The 14,758-nt window shown below is 42.9% G+C and overlaps 1 protein-coding gene across 1 annotated transcript in view; it reads left to right on the top strand.

Moving 5' to 3' along the window:
- The window catches only part of LOC135513818 (succinyl-CoA:3-ketoacid coenzyme A transferase 1, mitochondrial-like), a 111,095-nt gene that overhangs the window by 87,192 nt on the left and 9,145 nt on the right, over positions 1 to 14,758 (top strand). Inside the window, exons 14-15 of the mRNA XM_064936766.1 lie at positions 174 to 263; positions 5,640 to 5,720. Of these exons, the coding sequence (XP_064792838.1) occupies positions 174 to 263; positions 5,640 to 5,720 (171 nt within the window). The remainder of the gene's footprint in view (positions 1 to 173; positions 264 to 5,639; positions 5,721 to 14,758) is intronic.

Here is a 14,758-nt window from a genome sequence, read left to right as displayed (position 1 = left end):
GTGTGGAAGATGTTACTTTACGTACTGTATCGGTTGTTACTGGTGGCATGTGTGGAAAATACGTAACTTTGCTTCCTCTTTTGGCTGTTGCTGTTTGTGTGTGTGTGGAAGATGTGTTACTTTGAGTACCCCTGGGCTCTGTTGTTTACTGTATTGCTTTGTTTCTCCTTCAGGGTAAGATGGTGAAGGGGATGGGTGGAGCCATGGATCTGGTGGCCAGCGCTGGAACCAAGGTGGTCGTCACCATGGAGCACTCCGCTAAGGTAAGGGTATGTGTCTGTGTGCACGTGCGTTCATCCAAAGCATTCCCAGGGCCATCCTGTTCCAGTGTTGTCTATAGGAGTGTGTCCAGATCAGCTATATTTAGGATATCATACATATTGAAAGTTTACATACACCTTTGCCAAATACATTTAAACTCAATTTCACAATTCCTGACATTAAATCCTCGTAAAAATTCCCCATTTTACGTCAGTTAGGATCACCACTTTCCTTTTGTGCCGGTTTCCTCCAGCATCTTTACGAGGTCCTTTGCTGTTGTTCTGGGATTGATTTGCGCTTTTCGCACCATAGTATGTTCATCTCTAGGAGACAGAACGCGTCTCCTTCATGAGCGGTATGACGGCTGCGTGGTCCCATGGTATCTATACTTGCGCACTATTGTTTGCACAGATGAGCGCGGTACCTTCATTCATTTGGTAATTGCTCCCAAGGATGAACCAGACTTGTGGAGGTCTACAATTTTTTTTCTGAGGTCTTGGCTGATTTCTTTTGATTTTCCCATGGTGTCAAGCAAAGAGGCACTGAGTTTGAAGGTAGGCCTTGAAATACATCCACAGATACACCTCCAATTGACTCAAATGATGTCAATTAGCCTATCAGAAGCTTCTAAAGCCATGACATAATTTTCTGGAATTTTCCAAGCTATTTTAAAGGCACAGTCAACTTAGTGTATGTAAACTTCTGACCTACTGGAATTGTGATACAGTGAATTATAAGTGAAATAATCTGTCTGTGAACTATTTTTCAAAAAATGACTTGTCATGCACAAAGTAGACCGACTTGCCAAAACTTGTTAACAAGACATTTGTGGAGTGCTTGAAAAACAAGTTTTAATGACTGCAACCTAAGTGTATGTAAACTTCCAACTTCAACTGTATGTCCTTGTTCAACTGTATGTATGTAGGTCACAATTATGTTTGTACATATGTTTACATGGATATGCTTTTTAATAAAAACTATTTGAAACAAGCCATTACACTTCGTTATTATCATGGCATTTCATTAATATTTTCAGTGGTGGGAAAAGTACCCAATTGTCATTCTTGAGTAAAAGTAAAGATACCTTCAAGGTAAAGTCACCCAGTAAAATACTACTTGAGTAAGTCAAAAAGTATTTGGTTTTAAATATATTTAAGTTTTAAAAGTAAATGTAATTTTTTTAAATAGAACTTGGATGTTCTCTTGATGAGTGTGTAATTTTGGCCATTTTCCTGTCTTGATTAGCGTTCAAAATGTAACGACTACCTTTGTGTGTCAGAGAAAATGTATGGTGTAAAATGTACATTATATTCTTTAGGAATGTAGTGAAGTTAAAGTTAAATAAATAATTAACTAAAGTGCAGATACCTCCAAAAATGACTTAAGTACTTTAAAGTATTTTTATTTAACCACGGATTATTATTTAAGTTATTACTTATAAATAGGATTTTTTTAAATGAAGAAATGCCAGGTTGGAGAGGATTTGTCTCATGTTCCTATTGACCCAACATGAACAGAGTCAAAATAAAGATATATGCCTGCCTTCCCCTTCTTTGTTGGCTTTTCTGCCTTTAAGAAAATATAATACAAATCCTATGTTGATGCACAAAACCATTCAAACCAAGTCCGATGGGTGTTCTCTCACTTTTCCCCAAATATTTGCATAACGTCACAAACCATGCTGCTATGGTCACTGCTATGGTCATAATTGTTTAACAGTTAACTCATTAGGATCTGGGGTACTGCGAGAGCGGGTCTTTTAAAGAGTTACCATTTCCCGATTTAAACGTTTAAACCTATCAACTTATTTTTTTATATTTTTTTAATTAATCATAACCTTGTATCATATCATCATTCTGAACAGTCGTAACCTCCTTGCATCTGCAAAAACTAGCCTTACTAATGATTCAGTACGACACAAACTGGTTTAATTATTTATTTACTATCTAATTAAATGGGAACACAGGATAAACACACACACTGGTTATTGACTGGAGAAGTAATACGCTGAGAACGGGTCCCTAGCGGAATGACAACAACATGGATGCTTGTTAATGAAGAGATGGAGAGGGACAGAGACGCTTAGCATTGCCACATTCAGAAACTACTCTCACCTACAATAACCACATATTTTGCACACAAACCACCACCTGCTTTGAGCAAGAAATCATGAATGTATTTATGTGAAATGGCTAAGGTGTATGTAAACTTCCAACTTCAACTGTGCATCAGTGGTTCCCAAACTTTTTATAGTCCCCATACCCCTTCAAACATTTAACCTCCAGCTGCGTACCTCCTCTAGCACCAGGGTCGGGGCACTCTCAAATGTTTGTTTTTTTGCCATCATTGTAAGCCTGCCACACACACACTACACTATACGATACATTTATGAAACGTAATAATGAGTGTGGATTTTTGTCACAACCCGGCTCGTGGGAAGTGACAAAGAGCTCTTATAGGACCAGAGCACAAAATAATAATATAATAATAATCAATAATTTTGCTCTTTATTTAGCCATCTTACATATATAACCTTATTTGTTAAACGAAAATTGTAAATGACTCGCCACAGGTAATGAGAAGTTTGTGCTTGAAAGGATGCTCTTAACTCTGCAATGTTGGGTTGTATTGGAGAGATTTTCAGTCTTAAATATTTTTACACACACAGTCTGTGCCTGTATTTAGTTTTCATGCTAGTGAGGGCCGAGAATCCACTCTCACATAGTTACATGGTTGCAAAGGGCATCAGTGTCTTAACAGCGCGATTTGCCAAGGCAGGATACTCTGGCAGTAGCTTCTGATTTAAATTAAATTTTCACAGAACCTCTTGTTACAATTTCGATGAGACTCTCTTGTTCTGATATCGGTAAGTGGACTGGAGGCAGGGCATGAAAGGGATAACAAATCCAGTTGTTTGTGTCCATCCGTTTCGGGGAAAGTACCTACATAATTGCGCACCCAACTCACTCAGGTGCTTCGGTATATCACGTTTGACATTGTCCGTAAGCTTGAGTTCGTTTGCACTCAAAAATAATCCTACAATGATGGAAAGACCTGTGTCTTGTCCTGTCTCCCTGTCATGGCTTTTGCACCATCAGTACAGATACCAACACATCTTGACCACCAAAGTCCATTTGATGTCACAAAGCTGTCCCGTACTTAAAAAACATCCTCTCCTGGTTTCCAGAAGAGGATGTTTTCCTTAATTGATCCCCCATAAATGTAACGCACATATACCAGGAGCTATGCCAGGCCCTCCACGTCTGACTCATCGAGCTGTAACGGGCATATACCAGGAGCTGTGCCAGGCCCTCGACGTCTGTTGACTCGTCGAGCTGTAACGGACATATACCAGGAGCTGTGCCAGGCCCTCCACGTCTGTTGGGAGTATTTGTGGCTGTGGTTGTCCAGTCCTATGACCTGTTATGGGAGTATTTGTGGCTGTGGTTGTCCAGTCCTATGACCTGTAATGGGAGTATTTGTGGCTGTCCAGTCCTATGACCTCTAATGGGAGTATTTGTGGCTGTGGTTGTCCAGTCCTATGACCTGTAATGGGAGTATTTGTGGCTGTGGTTGTCCAGTCCTATGACCTGTAATGGGAGTATTTGTGGCTGTGTTTGTCCAGTCCTATGACCTGTAATGGGAGTATTTGTGGCTGTCCAATCCTATGAACCGTTATGGGAGTATTTGTGGCTGTGGTTGTCCAATCCTATGACCCGTTATGGGAGTATTTGTGGCTGTGGTTGTCCAGTCCTATGACCTGTAATGGGAGTATTTGTGGGTGTCCAATCCTATGACCCGTTATGGGAGTATTTGTGGCTGTGGTTGTCCAGTCCTATGACCTGTAATGGGAGTATTTGTGGCTGTGGTTGTCCAGTCCTATGACCTGTAATGGGAGTATTTGTGGCTGTCCAGTCCTATGACCTGTAATGGGAGTATTTGTGGCTGTGGTTGTCCAGTCCTATGACCTGTAATGGGAGTATTTGTGGCTGTCCAGTCCTATGACCTGTAATGGGAGTATTTGTGGCTGTGGTTGTCCAGTCCTATGACCTGTAATGGGAGTATTTGTGGCTGTGTTTGTCCAGTCCTATAACCTGTAATGGGAGTATTTGTGGCTGTGTTTGTCCAGTCCTATAACCTGTAATGGGAGTATTTGTGGCTGTGGTTGTCCAGTCCTATGACCTGTAATGGGAGTATTTGTGGCTGTGTTTGTCCAGTCCTATAACCTGTAATGGGAGTATTTGTGGCTGTCCAGTCCTATGACCTGTAATGGGAGTATTGTGGTTGTCCAGTCCTATGACCTGTAATGGGAGTATTGTGGTTGTCCAGTCCTATGACCTATAATGGGAGTATTGTGGTTGTCCAGTCCTATGACCTGTAATGGGAGTAGTGTGTCTGTCCAGTCCTATGACCTGTAATGGGAGTATTGTGGTTGTCCAGTCCTATGACCTGTAATGGGAGTATTTGTGTCTGTCCAGTCCTATGACCTGTAATGGGAGTATTTGTGGCTGTGTCTGTCCAGTCCTATGACCTGTAATGGGAGTATTGTGGTTGTCCAGTCCTATGACCTATAATGGGAGTATTGTGGTTGTCCAGTCCAATGACCTATAATGGGAGTATTGTGGTTGTCCAGTCCTATGACCTGTATTGGGAGTAGTGTGTCTGTCCAGTCCTATGACCTGTAATGGGAGTATTGTGGTTGTCCAGTCCTATGACCTGTAATGGGAGTATTGTGGTTGTCCAGTCCTATGACCTGAAATGGGAGTAGTGTGTCTGTCCAGTCCTATGACCTGTAATGGGAGTATGTCGTCTGTCCAGGCCTATGACCCATTGGGAGTAGTGTGGCTCTCCAGTCCTATGACCCATTGGGAGTACTGTGGCTCTCCAGTCCTATGACCTATTGGGAGTAGTGTGGCTGTCCAGATGGTGGAGCGGGTGGATGTAATAGAGGATGTTTATTGATACCGGTTGACTGCTGCTCCAGTCTTATTTATCTATCATTAGTTCTCCTCCCCCTTCACACCGCTCATCATGAGCAAGCTGTGTGTGTGTGTGTGTGTGTGTGTGTGGGGGGGGGGGGGCGCATCACACACCCCTAGGACAGAGGTACCTTATAGAACATAAACATTAACTCATGCTCTGGAATGCAGTATCACCCAAAGACATCATAAATCCCCCAGAGGCCCATCCTCAGCGGAACATGCACAGATGACCGTTCTAACAACACCTTATTCTGTTTCATAAAACAACAATTTGATGCAATAATGGCATTATAACAATTTCTTGTAATTTCTCCACCATGCCAGTTCAACTGGGTAGTTGTGTATGACCTTTAACATAACCTTTGCTCTCTCTCTTTTTCCTTTGTTCTTTGTCAGGGAGGAAAATTCAAGATTCTGGACACATGCAACCTGCCACTGACAGGAAAACAGTGTGTGGATCGGATCATCACTGAAAAGGTGTGTGTGTGTGTGTGTGAGAATGTCCTCATGTGAATGTCTTCCACACAGAAAGATTGAAATGACTCTTCAAAACATCTCTGTATAATTCTGTTATTTTGGAGTCCAACTGGGGCTATTTAGAAGCCTGCGTTATATTATACCTAAACTGAATGAGTCATTATGTCAGGTTTTATGTGAAACACTTTGCTCTGGTGACTATACAGTACTACTGACTCACTGTAGACCTAGAGCTGACACGCTCCTCTCCAGCTCACTGTAGACCTAGAGCTGACACGCTCCTCTCCAGCTCACTGTAGACCTCGAGCTGACACGCTCCTCTCCAGCTCACAGAATCATGAGGATTTATAGCATTGGAAAAGGTTGAAAGAGCACAAACAGAATCGCTTGGCCTTGGTGGTTGGAAGCCACTGAGCTTGTTTCAGTATTCTAAACAATACACCCAATCTTTTTACCTGGTAAATATATTATATAGACAAAGACACACACTGAAAGAGAGATGGAAACACACACACACACCCACATCAAACAACACACTCACATCAGGGACTGATAGATGGTATTGATGCTACAGAGAGACGTGGGGAGATGGAAATTACTTTTATTTGGTTAACCATAATCCAATCAGCAGATTTCTGCTAGGACGCCCAATCTTCATTTGACATCCCAGAATGTATGGCTGTCTTCTATGATGGCGAATTTTATGACGTTAACAGCTCCACCACATGGCCCAACGTACATCGAGTAATGCTTCTTCTGGAAATCCCTAAAGAGCTGTAACGTTCTTACATTTGCAAAGCTGCAGAAATAATTACCATTACAGTATAAAAAAGCATTAGGATTTCTAACATTTCAGTAATCATTTGTACTTTTTGTAAATTAGTCAATCAAAGACTATAATGTTTTCGTAATGTTTGAAAAACCAGTTATTTCTTATGGTAGGATTGTAAAATGTTCTAGCAACGTGATTGCTGCAGCCAATATTTTTGTTCTAAATGACAGACTCAGAGGATGCCTATCACACATTGGCATCCTCTGAGCTGGTACCTGTTTCAGACTGAATATCATCTAGCTAGCAGGTACAGTGGCTCCTCCTTTAAAAGTTGTGAGATTACACCGCGGGACTTAAGAGTTACCCAGTGTCACGGGTAACGATTGTGCATATTCTTTTACGAAAATCACTATTTAGCAAGTTATTTTTTTCAGCCATATCCAATACCAGGTGTATCAAACTCATTCATTGTAGCAAGCAGGGAGCAGGTTTCGAACCCTCAACATTCTAGCCCGAAGTCCAGCACGCTATCGACTGGGACCAAATGTAGTAATTGGGGTTGGGGCCGATTGTGGATAGAAACACTTTAGAAGTTGTAATCTTTAACATGGAAAGGAGAAAAGTATTATTGTTAGTTTTTCACAAGCGCAGCAGGATGAGCTATTAGCTGAACAGTAGTCTATTCAACCCTTACTAAAGAATTCTCTAATAGCCGAGCTAGGTGTGAACCCCCCTCCCCTCCCCAACTTGAGCTAGGTGTGAACCCCCCCTCCCCTCCCCAACTTGAGCTAGGTGTGAACCCCCCTCCCCTACCCAACTTGAGCTAGGTGTGAACCCCCCTCCCCTACCCAACTTGAGCTAGGTGTGAACCCCCCTCCCCTACCCAACTTGAGCTAGGTGTGAACCCCCCTCCCCTCCCCAACTTGAGCTAGGTGTGAACCCCCCCCCTCCCCCCAACTTGAGCTAGGTGTGAACCCCCTCCCCTCCCCAACTTGAGCTAGGTGTGAACCCCCATCCCCTCCCCAACTTGAGCTAGGTGTGAACCCCCCTCCCCTCCCCAACCTGAGCTAGGTGTGAACCCCCCTCCCCTCCCCAACTTGAGCTAGGTGTGAACCCCCCTCCCCTCCCCAACTTGAGCTAGGTGTGAACCCCCCTCCCCCAACTCCCCAACTTGAGCTAGGTGTGAACCCCCCTCCCCTCCCCAACTTGAGCTAGGTGTGAGCCCCCTCCCATCCCCAACTTGAGCTAGGTGTGAACCTCCCCTCCCATCCCCCCCAACTTGAGCTAGGTGTGAACCCCCTCCCCAACTTGAGCTAGGTGTGAACCCCTCCCCAACTTGAGCTAGGTGTGAACCCCCTCCCCTCCCCAACTTGAGCTAGGTGTGAACCCCCCTCCCATCCCCAACTTGAGCTAAGTGTGAACCCCCCCTCCCCAACTTGAGCTAGGTGTGGAACACTGGAATGTTTTATTGACGTGATAAATTGGTCCTTGCCAACTGCCAGCCACAAGAAAATCAGCCAGAATGTTTTGGGATTTTCACCCCCCAGACATTATTTCCTAAAGGTCTTAATTACTCTGACATTTTCTTACACTATACCCAATGATTTATGAAAACTTGCTTGTTAGGTCGAGATCCTCATTGTGGTTTTACAGACGTGTTTAATACGTTTTATGTACACACTTCATTTGAATATTTATGAAATGCATATTGTTATATCTGGTAGCACTTATTGGTTTTTCCTTCGCCTCCAACCCCTTTCGATGCATAGAAGGGATGTGGGTGTGGCTAGGTCTACATAAGGGTGCTAATTTGAAAAACTCACAAAAGCTGTGACTAAGGCCGATACGTAAAGCTTAGTAAAGATCAGTGATACGATCAAAAGCTGTGTGCGGGTTCCTCCTTTTTCCTCATCTCATCCGGTTGTTGCCATGTTCCTGTAAAAAAAGATAGCTCAGATGTGCGAGTGCCTTTTTGAATTTTGAATTTGACTTTACAAACAACGAGAGGGCTTAATTGGAGTCTATTTCTTTGGAGCCTAGACTTATAGAAATCAACTTAACTGGCTGAGGTAGTCTGAGGCATAACAGCCTAATAGAAGTAGGATTGTTACTTACAATTGCAACTGGTCAAAAATGTAGCATCCCACATAAAACAATAATTTAAAGAAAAAAGGTATTCACGTTCGAACTAAAACAATGTAACTAAAAAAAGAAACTGAAGCTTTCGTACAACACTACTGTGTACAGAACAGTGCAAACTGGCAGAATAGAAAGAGTAGTGCACAACTGAGCAAGAGGACAAGTACATTAGAGTGTCTAGTTTTACAAACAGACGAGTCACAAGTCCTCAACTGGCAGCTTCATTAAGTAGTACCCACAAAACACCAGTCTCAACGTCAACAGTGAAGAGGCGACTCCAGGATGCTGGCCTTCTAGGCTGAAGCCTACCGTCACCTCATGGGTCTGCCGGTCGTGGCCGGCATGGGTATAGAACCAGCATCTGTAGCAACGCAATTTGCACTGCGATGCAGTGTCCTAGACCACTGCACCACTCGGGCACTGTACAACATGACTTGTAGGGAGTGGGCTACAGTACTACAGTAAGAGCAAAATAATCCTAACATTTCCACACCCTAATTGTAGTCTAAGTTTCTCTTATAATAACTTGTGTAACAACAGTTTAGTAAGTAATACTGATAAGTAGTATCAAAAAAATAACTGTATTTTTAGAGACACAGTAGAGCCTTGTGACCCAAAAGCATAATCAGTGCTTTAACTCTCCATGCGCTGGTCTGTAGCAATGAAGTAGTGACCCAGGGTACTAAACCACAAATTTCCTCTAAATCCCGCAGCATAATCTCAAAACTTTTAGTTGAGCAACCACTGTAGCTAGCAGGTACATGTTTCAGTCTGAATAACACATCGCTAGCAGGTGCATGTTTCAGTCTGAATAACACATCGCTAGCAGGTGCATGTTTCAGTCTGAATAACACAGCTATCAGGTGCATGTTTCAGTCTGAATAACACATCGCTAGCAGGTGCATGTTTCAGTCTGAATAACACAGCTAGCAGGTACATGTTTCAATCTGAATAACACATAGCAAGCAGGTACAAGTTTGTCTGAATATCACATAGCTAGCAGGTACAGTGCCTTGCGAAAATATTCGGCCCCCTTGAACTTTGCTACCTTTTGCCACATTTCAGGCTTCAAACATAAAGATATAAAACTGTATTTTTTTGTGAAGAATCAACAACACGTGGGACACAATCATGAAGTGGAACGACATTTATTGGATATTTCAAACTTTTTTAACAAATCAAAAACTGAAAAATTGGGTGTGCAAAATTATTCAGCCCCCTTAAGTTAATACATTGTAGCGCCACCTTTTGCTGCGATTACAGCTGTAAGTCGCTTGGGGTATGTCTCTATCAGTTTTGCACATCGAGAGACTGACATTTTTTCCCATTCCTCCTTGCAAAACAGCGAGCTCAGTGAGGTTGGATGGAGAGTATTTGTGAACAGCAGTTTTCAGTTCTTTCCACAGATTCTCGATTAGATTCAGGTCTGGAATTTGACTTGGCCATTCTAACACCTGGATATGTTTATTTTTGAACCATTCCATTGTAGATTTTGCTTTATGTTTTGGATCATTGTCTTGTTGGAAGACAAATCTCCGTCCCAGTCTCAGGTCTTTTGCAGACTCCATCAGGTTTTCTTCCAGAATGGTCCTGTATTTGGCTCCATCCATCTTCCCATCAATTTTAACCATCTTCCCTGTCCCTGCTGAAGAAAAGCAGGCCCAAACCATGATGCTGTCACCACCATGTTTGACAGTGGGTATGGTGTGTTCAGGGTGATGAGCTGTGTTGCTTTTACGTCAAACATAACGTTTTGCATTTGTTACGAATCCCTTTTGGCCCGACAGTCTAGGGGGGATGGTAATGAGACTCGTAACATAACTCATGCAAATTATTATTGTGACAAAGGAAAAGTGTGAACGAAATAAGCACGACAACTGAAATCTACCGTCAAACTCTAGGTTTATTTATAAACACACGGTAATGGGGGGAGCAGGAAAAGGGGCTGAGCTGGACCCAAGGAAAGAAACAATAAGTATTCAAAAACACCCCTAAGCTAGACTAGCCTACTTTAACAACAGCTTACTAACTAACCAAAAATACAGTGGGTGGTCCGCCCAGTTCTAACTAGTGTATTTAACAAAGTTCACCTACGGGTAGTGTATGCCCATGGGCGACTTGTCTTGGTTTCCCCCTTTTCCACCAGCAATCAAACACAAACACCATAACCAAAAACAATACTCACAGGTGATGACAAAGTGCTATGAGGTGCTTAAACAAAAGAGAGGTTACGACACAAAGCGAGAGTGAAACACAGAGACCTACAGACATGGCATTTACAGAGAGATTGAGCTGAGCTCCGCGCTAGAACAAACAAATGATGGGGTTTTTAAACCATGGGGAAGGAACTGTGATAGGTCAGGAAATAGGAGGAGGTGTGTCTTCTGATTGATGATTGATTGTTGACTGATTGGGGAGTGATGATTTTCACCTGTGAGGGGAGAAGGAGAGAAAAGAAACACACACACAGGATACACACACACACACAGGATAACTGTATCCATCTTACCAGAGCACCTTCTTCCACATGTTTGGTGTGTCTCCCAGGTGGCTTGTGGCAAACTTTAAACGACACTTTTTATGGATATCTTTAAGAAATGGCTTTCTTCTTGCCACTCTTCCATAAAGGCCAGATTTGTGCAATATACGACTGATTGTTGTCCTATGGACAGAGTCTCCCACCTCAGCTGTAGATCTCTGCAGTTCATCCAGAGTGATCATGGGCTTCTTGGCTGCATCTCTGATCAGTCTTCTCCTTGTATGAGCTGAAAGTTTAGAGGGACGGCCAGGTCTTGGTAGATTTGCAGTGGTCTGATACTCCTTCCATTTCAATATTATCGCTTGCACAGTGCTCCTTGGGATGTTTAAAGCTTGGGAAATCTTTTTGTATCCAAATCCGGCTTTAAACTTCTTCACAACAGTATCTCGGACCTGCCTGGTGTGTTCCTTGTTCTTCATGATACTCTCTGCGCTTTTAACGGACCTCTGAGACTATCACAGTGCAGGTGCATTTATGCGGAGACTTGATTACACACAGGTGGATTGTATTTATCATCATTAGCCATTTAGGTCAACATTGGATCATTCAGAGATCCTCACTGAACTTCTGGAGAGTGTTTGCTGCACTGAAAGTAAAGGGGCTGAATAATTTTGCACGCTCAATTTTTCAGTTTTTGATTTGTTAAAAAAGTTTGAAATATCCAATAAATGTCGTTCCACTTCATGATTGTGTCCCACTTGTTGTTGATTCTTCACAAAAAAATACAGTTTTATATCTTTATGTTTGAAGCCTGAAATGTGGCAAAGGGTCGCAAAGTTCAAGGGGGCCAAATACTTTCGCAAGGCACTGTACATGTTTTTTCTCATCAATGCCCTGGTTATTATTTAATTGTTAAAATTTTGACCGTTACTATACTCAAACCTCTCAGAGCAGATCAGAGTAGACCAGAGCAGACATCCTGTGGCCCTGAATAATGCCTGTTGATGTCTGCTGTGCTGACCAGGACAAAAGGTTGCCTGCAGACATCACTGGCTCCATTGTCAGCTTGGCTGGCCAGAACAGAGGGGTCACAGTGGTGTAATGGAGGTCTGCATAGGATCATTGATTCTATGTCTTTGTGTGTTCAGTATTGCAGGGGGTAGAGAGGCAGATCAATGTGGGAGCTTTGTGTGGGTCCTGTAGCCGTGTTTCTCTCCGTGTCCGATTTCGCCAGACTTTGCATGTTCCCTTTCTCCGTCTCTTCCTTTCTTCTTTCTGAATGTGTGTTCGTCTCTCTCTCGCTCTCACTCTTTTTGTCTCGCTATAGGTGGCTATAGAATTATGACCAGTCAGTGTTTCTTCTATCCACTCCTTTCTGCTCGGGTGCATTTTAGAGCGAATGCACAACATGATTCCCAGCTGGATGATTTCTGTCAACATTTATAAAGGTTAATGAGTCTCCTATCTACTGCCGTGAGCCCCTCTCCTTCTTCATCCTTCTTTTCTGCTCTCCTCCCTTATCCTCATCCTTCCCTCTCTTCTCTTAATACCTCTTTCCTCTTCTTTCTCTCCTTTCTCTCTCTTTCTCCTCTCATCCCCCACCACTCTCTTCTCTACCGGGCCTCTTCTCTGGTTACTTTTCCCTATTTTCTACCTCCCCTGTCTCCTTCCTTCCCCCAGCAGCCTGCCAATGTGTGTTAACTAGACATTTATCTGATGAGGTGGGGGGCTGGATGGTACTGTGCCCGCTGCCCACCCATGGAACAGCACTCTCCGCCTCGTGCTTCAGAGCAGGTGACAACAGACATATAGAGCTGACGAGCTTTTCAAGAAAGCCTTGACTGTGCTCTCGGTCTCTCCACCTACAGTATAATAGCTCCCCCGTTACCCACTCCTCTCCCCAACAGCTGTCTATTGTATTATTGAATTTGTATGAATTCACATTACTATAAATTAGGTGTTTGTGTTGAAGGGACAGGACAGTTGGATGATATGGAGACAGCTCAGCAGTGGAGACCAGCTGAGAGACTGCTTGGACTGCGCATACATAGTGTTTGGCCACCATCAGTGCTGCTTGCATTAACAGTACGGGTTCTATTTTCAGCTGGTGCTAAGGCGGCGCTAGTGTCAAACACGCGCTAGTTTGAAATTTTGTCATTTCAAAACTGGTGCACTGGCATTTTCCAGCCCTAACGCCAGGTTCTACAATTCACCTCTCTTATATCAGCTCACTTGCGTTCAGATGGGCGGGGTGGAAATATTTTTGGCTTATCCTTAACTTGATTCAAATTTCTAGAATTTTTGACAGCGGAATTGCAGCCTATCCAGCCGTGATGCACACTGCCCATATGAACATGGAACAAGAGGAGCATAATGTGCTTTTGGGGCCTGTACACTTCCTGTTTAGAAACATAAAAAACTCATATTCTTTCCCATTTCGTTTTATTTGATTAAAAACCAAGAATATCCTCCCCTCTGCTCAATGAAGGCTTTTTTTTGTCTGCTCAATGCAATTGCAAAGTAGTCAAGACTGTCGATAAAGGGTTTGGTTCCTGAGACCGCTTGGAAATCAATCTTAATCACCAAAGCTTTATTAAAATACAAAGTTTGAGAGGAGTTAAACAGTGAGCTGCCATTATTTTAGCCATGCAAGGTCCTGTAAAACCCCCTCCATGCCCATCATTAAATGAGATATGAGAACCTCTTTGAATACGGTGAACCTTGCATTTAGAATTCATCTGTAACCTTTTAAAATAGCTTGTTTTTCATTTCATATGTTCATATCCCAAGTCCTCCCTTAGGCCTACTTTAACAAAGGCTGGTTCAACAGCAATTAGTTTCTTTTTTATTCTGCCCATTTCATGATATCATTACATTTATTTATTGTCGTTTTAAAAAAAAGCTTGTTTTTTGAATAATTTTATTACAACCAAACGTATTAGAATGATTCACCTTTCTGGTATTATGGTAACAATGTCCACGGTGTGCTTGCAATAGAACTTCCATGAGGTGTGTGAATGTTATCTGATCTGTAAATTGGTTCTAATATGGATATAGAACGTTTATTTTGGAGCTGTATAACGATGAATGGACATTCTCCCTTTCTCTTTATGGATAATTTTCAGCCTATTTAATTTGTTCGAATTTGATTACAATTATTAGTTCTCAGGGCCTCCCGAGTGGCGCAGCCGTCTAAGACACTGCATCACAGTGCTAGAGGCGTCACTACAGACCCAGGTTCGAATCCAGGCTCTTTCACAACCGGCCGTGATACACAGTCCCATAGGGCGGTGCACAATCGTCCGGGTAAGGGGAGGGTTTGGCCAGGGGAGGCTTTACTTGGCGCATCGTGCTCTAGTGACTCCTTGTGGCGGGCCGGGTGCCTGCAGGATGACCTCGGTAGTCAGTTGAACGGTGTTTCCGCCGACACATTGGTGCGGCTGGCTTCCTGGTTAAGCGGGCAGGTGTTAAGAACCGTGGTTTGGCAGGTCATGTTTTGGAGGATGCATGACTCTACCTTCGCCTCTCCCGAGCCCATTGGTGAGTTGCAGCGATAAGATAAGATCGAAAATGTAAATAGATTATTTTTTTTAATAAGATGTATTTGTTCTCTTTTTAGGCCTTATCAATAATTAATTTAAACTTGCT

The sequence above is a fragment of the Oncorhynchus masou genome, chromosome 25, assembly GCF_036934945.1.
Source record: "Oncorhynchus masou masou isolate Uvic2021 chromosome 25, UVic_Omas_1.1, whole genome shotgun sequence".
Classification (NCBI taxonomy): Eukaryota; Metazoa; Chordata; class Actinopteri; order Salmoniformes; family Salmonidae; genus Oncorhynchus; species Oncorhynchus masou.
The sequence above is the reverse complement of the archived record's forward strand: the minus strand, read 5'-3'. Positions and strand labels throughout refer to the sequence as shown.